This window comes from Gracilinanus agilis, chromosome 4, assembly GCF_016433145.1.
Source record: "Gracilinanus agilis isolate LMUSP501 chromosome 4, AgileGrace, whole genome shotgun sequence".
Taxonomy (NCBI): Eukaryota; Metazoa; Chordata; class Mammalia; order Didelphimorphia; family Didelphidae; genus Gracilinanus; species Gracilinanus agilis.
The window spans coordinates 505,250,428-505,261,444 of record NC_058133.1 but is presented as its reverse complement, the minus strand read 5'-3'; the positions used below and the strand labels follow the sequence as shown (position 1 = coordinate 505,261,444).

The 11,017-nt window shown below is 45.0% G+C and overlaps 1 protein-coding gene across 1 annotated transcript in view; it reads left to right on the top strand.

Annotated features, from left to right (window-relative positions):
- ANKMY1 (ankyrin repeat and MYND domain containing 1) overlaps positions 1-5,126 on the top strand; it is a 101,176-nt gene extending 96,050 nt beyond the window's left edge. Inside the window, 1 exon segment of the mRNA XM_044675634.1 lies at positions 4,909-5,126. Coding sequence (XP_044531569.1) covers positions 4,909-5,126 — 218 coding nt within the window.
- The last annotated feature ends 5,891 nt before the right edge of the window (positions 5,127-11,017 follow it).

The window sequence follows — 11,017 nt, the reverse complement described above, 5'->3', positions numbered from 1 at the left end:
TTCTCTTCTCTTCTCTTCTCTTCTCTTCTCTTCTCTTCTCTTCTCTTCTCTTTTCCTTTTCCCCTTCCTTTCCTTCCTCCTTCTCCCCTCCTTCTATCCCTCCTCCCACTCTCCCTCTCTCCTTTCTCGGAACCTTTGGGTTAGATTCTTTATTCCAAAAGCATCAGTCTCCAGACTTAAAAGTAACACTCCCAGGAACACCTTTTCCATGTTAAAAGGATTCTCTTGCTTCCTTCCCTGTCATTAGCATAGAAATTTAATATGAATATCAGCTTCATCTGTGGCTGGGTTTGGTCTTCCTTTCTCCTACATGGCTCTCAAGGTCTGAAAGCAGGAGGTAGAGTTGGGTTCACACCAGCTAAGTCTCAGAGTAGGAAGGGACCCCAGAAGCCGTCTGGTCTCTTATTTTACAGAGCTGGGAATTGGGCTCAGAAGAATTAGCTGGTTCTCCAAGATCGCACAAGAAGTAAATATCAGAGAGAGGATTCGAACTCAGGCTCTCTGACAGCAGAGCTAGAACTCTTTCCACCATATTATCCATCTCTCAACCTTGTGACAAAAATCTCTGGTCTCTCTCCCCTGTGCCCAGGTTGGCCACCCTTGTTTGAAATGCACTCCCTCATCTCTGAGTCCTCTTAGACTTCCCAGTTTCTTTCCCAGCTCACACCAGCCTTTCTGATCCCATGGTGCCTCTGATCTGGCTACAAATGCCTTCCTAAGTACCTTCCTAAGGTACCTCCTTATAGATTGTTAATACCGCCTACGAAGTCTGTGCTTTTGGAGGTGTGTGTTGTCTTCTCTAATGGAATGTCAGCTCCTGGAGGGCACGACTGTTTTATTCATGGCTTTTGTATTCCTCATGCCCCCTATGACACTCAATACCCAACAGGGGCTTAATCTATCCTTGTTAATTGGTTATCCATGTGTGTGACATTTGCCTCCCCTGCCCCCAGAATGTGAGCTCCTCGAGGGCAGGAATGGTTTCATTTTTGCCTTTAGCACCCCACGGCTTAGCCCTGTGCCTGGCCCATGGCCAATAGTAAATGAATGTTTGTTATTATCAGTGTACATGCTGGATTCTCCCTGTAGAATCCCTTGAGGGCAGGTTTCACCTTTTTCCTTGTGTCTTCATTCCCTGGCACATTGTAGGTGCTTAATAAATGTTTGTCCCTTGAGTGAGGAATGGGAACTCTGAGGCCAATGCGATAGATTTTCATCCTTGTATCCTCAGTGCCTCCCCTAGAACCTGGCACAGAGCACCTGCTTAACCAATTCTTGTTGGTTGTAGCAAATGGATGAGTATTTTAGAATAGAGGAAGCTGAAAGGCACAACCTCAGGGAAAGTTCCAGAAGTCCGCCCTGGGTGGTTTCTTTGGGGAGCCCACCTAGGCATCTGCCTCCTTTTCTTCTGTTTACCACGCTTGTGGAGCTGGTTCCTCTCCAGTTCTGCTGGGGAGATGGTTGGAATCCTTCTCTAACCACACTCGGCTTCTTTGGGAGGCCAAACGAACAGGGAATGGGCTAGGAAGGCATCTCCTCTTCAGAATAAGCTTTCGATGATTTTCCTCTGTCTGCCCTCAGACTTCTTATAGGCAGGCTGCTCCACCTCCCCATCCCCAGCCCAATTTCCAGGCACCTGGGCCAATGTTGTTGATTATTTGATTGGCTGTTTCCATGGTGAGTTGTCCATGTTCCAAAGGTGGAGCTTCCATCTACTTTCCCAGTAGAAAATAGGAACAGTCCAGAAGTCTGGGATGCCACAGCTATGCCAACACTGGCCAACTAGCAGAGCCCAGAGGAGATGCGGATGGGTGCAAGGCCAGTGGTCATTGGGGTCAGTTTAATTTAAAAGTGGGAACCCCAGAATGTCAGACCTGGAGGGAGCCTTCGGATCATCTACTGGCCCAATCCTTTCTTTTCCTAGTGGAAGGACCTGAGGTGACAATGTGTCAAAGACTTGCCAAGGTCACTTAGCCAGTGAGTGTCTGGGCCCAAATCAAAATACTTTGAATTGGTAAACCAAGTGAGGTTTATTTAGTGATTTATAACTTGTTTGGTACTTTAGTAAACATTCATAGGATTTTGATCACAAGGCTTAAGCCTGGAAGGAAACTTGGAGGTCATCTAGCCCACAACCTTTATTATACTTCGAGAGAAACTGAGGCCAAAAGGGTCAGAGGATCTGGGATCATAGAATTGGTTTTAAACTCTTGACTTAAAATCAGGGATTCTCAACCTTTTCTGGATCATGGGTCCCAGTGGAGCTAGAAGTGTCTTGAGGCTATATCTAGGCCAACCCCTTCATTTATAGGAAAGGAATCTGGGGTCCAGGAGATGAACTGAAAGGTTATACAGAGTGAGCATCGGAGGTCAGCTTTGAACCCTGGACCTCTGACTTCATCACCAGTGCCCTATCCACTGTAAACCAGGATCGCCAATATTCAGTAGCATAGCCAGAATTCACACCCAGATCCTCTGACTGTAAATTCCTTACCCCCCGCCCCCAACACAGCATTATCCATTTAATAAAATCTCTTTTAACATTATCTCCTTTAAACACGAAACCACAGGTTTTGATCTTGTCTTTTTTCCTAGCTTGGGCTGTTATAAAAATAGTCAGCCTTGGCCAGAGCTTAGATGGGTCATTCCATGCTCTGAGTGCCTATTCCCTGACTGACCTCATGTCCTCCTAAGCTAACAGGGCTCAGAGTCAGAGATACCTTTTGGGTTCTGGGGAAAGTCCTGATGGTTTTAAGCCCTTGACCTAAAAATCCGGGATTCTCAACCTTTTCTGTATCATGGATCCCACTGGCAGGCTGGAGAAGCCTAGGGAGCCCTGAAGGAAAAGTTAAATTTCAGTGACAGGCTACTGAAAATAGAAATCGTTTTCTCCCCAGCCAAGTTCACAGGTCCCAAGGTAAGAACCCTTGCTTTAGATGTGCCTTCTAACGCTTGCTTCCAGCTGGGCTCTGCCCACAGGGTCATGGTTGGCAGCTGATTGGCCCAGAAGGCTAGAACTTGCTTGTTCCCAATACCATATCTGCTTTAAAGCCTCCTGTGCCAGAAATAGCAGGTGAAAAGACTCAGTTTGTAAAGGCATCTCTGCTATCCTATTGAGAATTGTTTCTTTACTCTGTTCTTTTTTTTTTTTTTTGACCCGAGTGGGTGGAAAATATCCCCATTTCCCTGAATATTCTGAGGGTTGTATTTTTTTCTTTTTTAAAGCTCCAGCCAGAATTTCAGACTTAAATGTAAAGAAAGAGTTTCTAGGTTAGTTTGCAAGTCTAGCAAATAAAAGGGAAGGAGTGTCTTGCTTGCTAACTAGCCATGCCACAAAACCTCAGATTCCTCCTCAGATTTCCTTAAGATCACTTAGCCACCATCGCTCTGCCCTGCCCCATTCCACCCTGATTTATGTCACGGAATCACCAAGTTTGAGAGCTGAAAGGACCTTAGTGGCCACGTAGGCCAGTCCATGCACTGAAGGAACGAATCCTCGCTGGAAGGTTACCGACACATGGTCGGTCATCTAACCTCTGGTCGGAGACCTCCAAAGATGGGTCCTTCTTTGAAAAATCTCTTATCTTCTGTCTTAGAATCAATACTGTGTATTGGTTCCAAGGCAGAAGAGTGGCTAGGCAGTTGAGGTTAAGTGACTTGCCCAGGGTCACACTGCTAGGAACTATCTGAGGCCACATTTGAACCCAGGACTTCCTATCTCCATACCTGGCTCTCTATCCACGGAACCACCTAGCTGCTCCTCGATGGGTCTTTCTTGAGGCTGCCCATTCTATTTTGGGACAGCCTTTCCTGACATTAATTCTAGGTTAACCTTTTTATGCCTTGTTTACATGTTGTCTCCTCAAGTCAACCGACTCTGTGGATGATTTTTGATTCTGTTTTCTCTCTCAGTAGAATGTAAGCTCTTTAAGAGCAGGAATGTATTTTTCCATTGTATCCTCAGTGTCTAGTATGGAGGGATAAAGGAAGGGACATAGAGAGCTCACAGATGAGAAAACTCCCTCTAAAATGCAGGTCAACACTTTGTGTACAATTTATGGTCTTAGGAAACTGTCTAGCATGTGGAATGGTTAAATGGTTCGCTCTCAGGTTCAACACAGTTGGTGTGTCTGTGGTAGAACTTGAACTCGGGTCTCCCTGGTTCAGCAGTTGGCTGTCTAACCACTATATCACACTGCCGTTCTTAAGCACACACCAAGTACTTAATAAGTCCTTGCAGAATTGAACTTGATTGAAGACATCATGCCCTCTGGAAATCAATGTCACAGGACTGGCACCCCCAGTTCCTCCTTCATTGATTTTGGCTCCCAGTTTGGATACTGGGCAGGGGAGAGCTTGCACCTGTCCTTGACCAGCAGCTCTAAACTTCACTATGGTCAATGTGAAGTAGAGGTACAGGAGCATGAAGCCAAAAGAAGCTTCGATGGCGGTTGTGGCAGTGGAGGGGGAAGATGCCAAATATTTAAGGCTAAAAAGTCAAAGTCTTGGTAGAGAAGTTACAAGTGTTCCAGGGGACAGAAGACTAACTGAGATCTAGAGAGCTTCTCTCAGGCCTCGGGGGACTCCATCCAAGTTTCCCTCCTCCATCTCCTGGGTCCCTCCTTATTCTTGACCTCCTACTAGGCCAGGTTAGGAAGTTGAGTGATAGGACATCTGATTGACTTCTCTGCCAGGCACTAATGGTGGTTTCTTCCCCCTCTAACCTTGCCCTGCAAGCCTTGCTTTCCATCTTGAGCTCCTTGGGTGGGAGTCCCAAGGGAACCAGTTTAAAGGCTAAAGATCCATTTTGCTTGGGAGGAGCCTCCAAGCTTGGGCCATCCCTTCCCAGTCATGGGGTATACATCACGTCATGGAAATAAGAGATTGTTTTTACTTTTTCTTTGACAGCAAAGGGCGATACCGTTTCCAAAGTCAAGGAAGATGAGAAGAAGGCAAAAGAAACTCCTCAGAAGGCCCAGAAAGACACCAAGGGCTATCCTCGAGGCACACACAAAGACACTGACCAGAAACAGAAAAAGCAGGACAAAACTGGAGGAGTATCTTGGCCTAAAACTCCTGTCACCCCGAGCCCACCCCCGTACACAGAAAATTACAGTTTCGTCTGATGTTCTTGTAAGGTGCCTTGGTTATCCTTCCTGTCTAATGGGTGCATCATTACTGAAGGAGGGTGAGGTGGGTGGGCTGTGAACTGACAGGGCCATAAGCTATTTCCATCTGTCTCAATGCGCTAAGAAGGGCAGATGTTTCTTCATGGCAATATTGGGAAGATGAGAAGATGGCAGAAGACTTGTTTCCATAGAATACTGTTTCTACATGCCTCCTCCTCGTTGGCTTTTTCTGGGTCAAGTCATGGTGTCCTGACCCTGGCGTCAAAGAGTTCGGGTTCTGATCCTGGTTCTGCTACTTTCTACCTATATGACACTCCTTGCCTCAGTTTCCTCACTGGTGGGGTGGGGAGCGGTGAACCGGATGGCCCCTGAGGTCCTTCCAGGTCTAAAGTTTGGTCCCTTCATTTCTCTGGGTCTCAGTCCCTTCTCTAAAGTGATCCATGATCCTATACGGCCTGCTCTGTTTTAGAAGAGAAAAGTGCTGTGTATCTCCTGACCTCAGAATTAGGAATTTACTCCCATGGCCCTGGCAGCCTCCGTTCGTGGTCTTTGGCCTCCTTGATGGTCATTGGCACTGGGGCCTTGGATGGTTTACTCTGTAAATCCTGACCAGGCACTTTCCAGACCTCTTGTACACACAAACACAGCCTCTGAGCTATGGCATTCAGGATTATGGTTGCTTTAGAATGTTGTTGCTGTCGTTTCTTTTCCAAGCCTTTACCCGAGGTCGAGAAGCCCTGAGAATACACCTCTAGAAAGAGCATTGGCTTTGGAGTCAAAGCTTAATTCTGATGTTGATTAGCCATCCACTTCATCTCCTTAGGACTCAGTTTCCTCATCTGTAAAATGGGGATATTGGACTAGCTAGCCTCTGAAGACTAGACTCTTCAGTCAGCCTTTGTATCATAGGATGTTCAGTGCCCTCTCTATCTTGATCCTCCTCCCCTGGACCTATTCTAAGATGCCAAAGGTCTCCCTAAAATGTGGCACCTAGTACTGGGCATAATAACCGGGGCACGACCAGGGCAGAATGTAGCAAGCCTATCACATTCCTTCTGGACGCTGAGATTTCACCCACATGGTTTTATATTAGAACCCTCTAAGATCATGTTAGTTCTTTTGAGCCTGCTGTCCGTGACAAGCCCAGGACTTAGTTTTTTCCCCTCTTTTTCAGAAGAACTGCTTTCCAACAACATCGCTACCAATCTCCATTTGTGCAGATGGTTTCTGAACTCAGGCGCAGCAGGACTTTACATGTTACCTCTGTTAAATTTCCCTTCATCTGGTATAGTTCAATTAATTCAAAATATTCAATTTTTTAGCTGTTGTTTCTGCTATCCTTCGTAGCTTTGTGTTAGCTGCAGATTGGATAACTGGGCCATTGCTGTCTTCATCCAAATCAATAATACAAATGGGGGCTACAACCAGGCAAAAGACCGGGTCCTGGAGCCCTCTTCTACCAAGAAGTCCTCCAGTTTGACATTGATTCCTTAATCACCAACTTTTAGTTATTAAATTGATCAATCATTCGATTCAGAAGAAGAGACTCAAATATCCTGCCTCAACATGGGCACCATGTTTTAGGAAGGACACTGACAGCTTGGAACAGGGCCAGAGGAAGGGGGCTAGGCTAGTGAGAGCACTGAAAATTCTCTAGTACAAAGATTAGTTGGAAGATTATAGAGCAAGACAGGAATTATAGAGCAAGACACCAAGTCTAATACTCGTGTTTTACAGATGAGGAAACTGAGGCTTCAGGCAATCAAGTGAATAACTGGTTCACTTGACCACCTAACTGATATCCAGGCTTCATCTCTTTATCTCAAGGGTAACAGGACTTTTCTTTCTTCTTCTTTTTTTTTTTTTAAAGCCTACATTATACTGATTTGTAGCAGTTCTATTAATATAGTTAACTGCAGTGGGTCTTATATGGTGGTGGTGGGGGGTAACCTTATGGGGAAAAACATGGAAATGATATAAACTTGGAATGATTGGTTCTTAATGAACCCATGCAGGCTTGAAATGGTTATCACAAGCCATTCCTTTAATAAGCTGTTCCAGAATTTTGCCAGACGTCGGTGTCGAGCTCACCAGCCCGTAGCCTGCACGACCTGTGTGTTATTCTCCTCTCTTGAAAATCAGCATGCGTGCCTGCCTCCAGTCCCAGGGCCTTCCTCCCATTGTCTGTCATCCCTGCCTGACAGCCGCTCAGGAGCTGTAACCGCCTCATTCTCTCAGCATCATGGGATGTCATTTGTCAGGATGAGGTGACTTAGCTTGTTTGAGGTCTGCTATCTCACCCCTGGTAGGTTTCAATTCCCTGTTAACCATTTTGGTTCTATCCTTCCCATTCTGAAGATCCTTCTTGTTGATTGAGGAAATGGGGCAAATCAGGGTTTGGAGTATTCCAGCTCTCCTCTATAGTCTCATTGCCCTCCCATGTCCCCATCAGCTGTAGCCCTGCCCTTTGTTTTTTCTTCCATTTATCCTAAAAACCTCCTCTATTTTTTTTAATTGGTGGGGAAGGAGCCAGAGAAGGATCAGAAGACTCTCTTCTGTTTTCCTTAGCATCATACTTCTCCTGGCTGCTAACAGCCATCATTATCATTCAGCAATCATATTTGCTAATTGTATTCAGCCCAGCTTCCAAAAAGGATATCTCCATTTTCATGACACTGAATGGGAGATATTTCTCCTGACTATACCACCCTCTCTACATAATTACATCTAAGCATCTGTGTTGACATAGAAACCCTACTTACTAAGTCTTAGCGTGCCTTCGCGTGGCATTATTCCGAATGTAGAAATAAATACCATAACTATTGCTGACTTGTTCAAGCTTTGTTCTTTGGAAGATGAGGAGGCTGAGCCCGAGCAGGTTGGGAGATATGTCCAAGGTCACAAGGTCTGGTGTGCTAGAATTGGAGTCAGAGGATGTAGGTTCAAATCCCACCTGGTACTAACAAATGACCTTGGGCAAGTCATTCTTCTTGCATCTTTGGATGCTAACATTATCTGAAGGTTTTTTTCCCCAATGAGTAGGACAGCATATTTGAAAATAAGGACAACCTTTGTCACCTTGGGCAAATGACTTAGTTTCTCTTGGCCTCAGTTTCCTTTTCTGTAAAATGGAGGGGTTGGATTAATGCCCCTTCCAGTGTTAGATGTATGAGTCTAAGAATGTAGGGCCACGGCAATTTTGGAAATGAGTCATCCTACACACTTCCCTCTTTTCCCTCACTCTTTCACTAAGTGATTTGGAAAATTAGCTTTGATAGTGTTATTGCAACAACAGTGACTGTATTTTATTTTTTAAACCCTTACCTTCCATCTTAGAATCAATACTATGTATCAATGCCAAGGCAGGTGAGTAGTAAGGGCTCAGCGATGGGGGTTAAGTGACTTACCCAGGGTCACCCAGCTAGGAAGTATTGAAGGTCAAATCTGAATCCAGGATCTCTTGTTTCTAGGCCTCGCTTTCAGTTCACTGAGTCCCCTAGTTGTTCCATTATGATTTACTCTTATTTATGAATAGGGATTGCTGAATTTTTTGTCTTTGTAACCATTCTCCCCAACCCCAAGCACAGTGCTGGGCACTTGTAGGGGATTTAAGAAATGCTCATTTGATGACTGAATCCATCCAAAGTTTCTGGTTACCTAAGCCCTTTTCTAGATGGCTGGTTTGAGTACAATTAAGATCCTGAGATACTCAGGGGCCAAATATGCTCTATCTCTGACTCTCTCTATTACAACGGGCTTTAGCCTTAGCTTAGGACTATTGGGTCCTTCCATCTGCCTCCTACGAGTGCTGTCTCCCACAATTAGAATGCGAGCTCCTAGACAGTAGGGATTCATTCACTCATTCATTCAGAGCATGGAGAGAGAGAGAGAGCACTTAAGTCAACACAAGCAATATTTCTGGGCCCAAACTCAGAATCGGGGACAATCGGGTCATTGCCTCGGCATCGTCACACCCCTGGGCAAACACGAAACGAGGCTTGGTAATCGTCTGAGGCACCGACGTCCACTTAAGTCTCCAGCCTTTTTATTAATACAAGGATTCAAAGAACATAGTTCACCTTCCAATAAACAGTGCAAGATAGTTACAGGTACCTCGGTAACAGAAAGAAATAGATAACTAATTGGCCAGCCTTGCCGGCGAGTGAAAAAAAAATCTTCATTTTGCAGAGACAAGTGCGTTCTTTTTTAAAAGCAAAGGAGTAATTTGGAGGCTTTGAAAACATTTTTATTGAATTGTCCTTACTCTTTGTAAGCCCACCAGAAAACAAAAGGTTTGTTCTGTGACTTGTCAGTGGTACCCAACTGTGCCCTCTAAGCCTCTTCTGACCCCTCCCACCCCCTCATCCCCAACCTGAGATGCAGAAATTGGGATGCTGAACAGGAGTCAGAGTGACCTCTGTGGAGCCTGACTCTCCGTTTTAGGGAATGGAAGTTTAAATTTAATTTCTCTTGGTTTATTTTTAATTTGCAATGAACTGCTCTCCCCAATGGCCTCCTTTTGTCGTTATTCCCCAAGGTGGTAATAGTGAGCATGTGTTAACATAAGGGCAAAAGTTTGATGCTTATTGTCCTACCCCAAAGGCCTGTGGTGGCTCAACCCACTTGGTGGAAATATATAGGGTATCCCCAAAGTCTTAGTTCAGTTTTAAACTCAACTAGACTATTATTAAAGTTTAAAACTAAGCTAAGACTTCTGGGATGTACCCTTTTTGGATGTATTATCTTAAATTAAGTCACAAACTCTTGGAGGATAGACATTGTTTTTCTACTTCTGATGTGTCGTCCCTTCATCGTGGGCTGGGCTGTTGGCAGGGAAAAGGAGAAGGAATACAGTAAATACTTGTTGTTGTCACCTGGTGTAAGAAGTACCTAATGAATACTTTTTAGTGGAGTGATTTTAATGGCTGATCACGAGAGATGTGATTTTACTGATTTGATGCTGGCTCTGGAGTCAGAAGACCTGGGTTCAGATCCTCGCTCTGATGCTTGCTCTCTGTGACCTTAGAAAATTCTTTCCCGAGTCTCAGTCTCCTCCTCTGTAAAATGAGATTGGACTAGATGGCCTCTAAACTCCACATCTCTTGAGCCAATGCTGACAAAGGTCCAAATCATGAAGCACACTTTGTTGCGGTTTGTGGCGAACTTTCTCAGTGTGGGCTCTGGCTTCACTGGGAAGTCATCCGACTTCTTGCTCAGAGAGGGATTGGCCTGAAGGTAGTCCATGCATTCAAACATGGGGCCCTGGCTTTTGTGTGATCAAAACCAGCTGGGTAATGAGATTGCTCTAGGTGCAAGAACCATGGTGTTTCATAGGTTCCAAAGAGCAGGAAGGGAGTCCTCTGGGGGAGGAGGGAATCTCCCAGAGGTAAAAGGAATTCTATATATGGAGGCCAAGAGATTGGGATGCTGGAAAGGCATTGGTTGGGCTGACTGACCTTCTAGATCTCCCCCAATTTTGTCCCTCTCTGACTTCCTCAAGTGTTGGGATGATGCCATTTTCATTTTCTAGCCACTCAGCACTGTGAAGTGGAATTATGGGAAAGGTCTTGATAGGTAGCAGTTTAGAGATTTTGACTTATTCCCTGTGGAGTTGGGGCGATGAGAATTTTCCTAGCCTGACGCTTGGTTTTCCCTTCTGTGGAATGGGGATATCAGGTCTCAGCTATTCAACAAATGACTCACAGGCTAGGTATGGCCAACCTGAGCCTTTAAGCAAACATTTTTTTAGCTATAAATCTAAGGAATTATATAACCTCTCTGGACCTTAGTTTATCCAACTGTCAAATGAGAAGATGGGTCTAGCTAGATGAGGTTCCTTCTAGCTCTAAATCTATTTTCTAACTCATTGAGCTAGTGTCCAGGAGGAC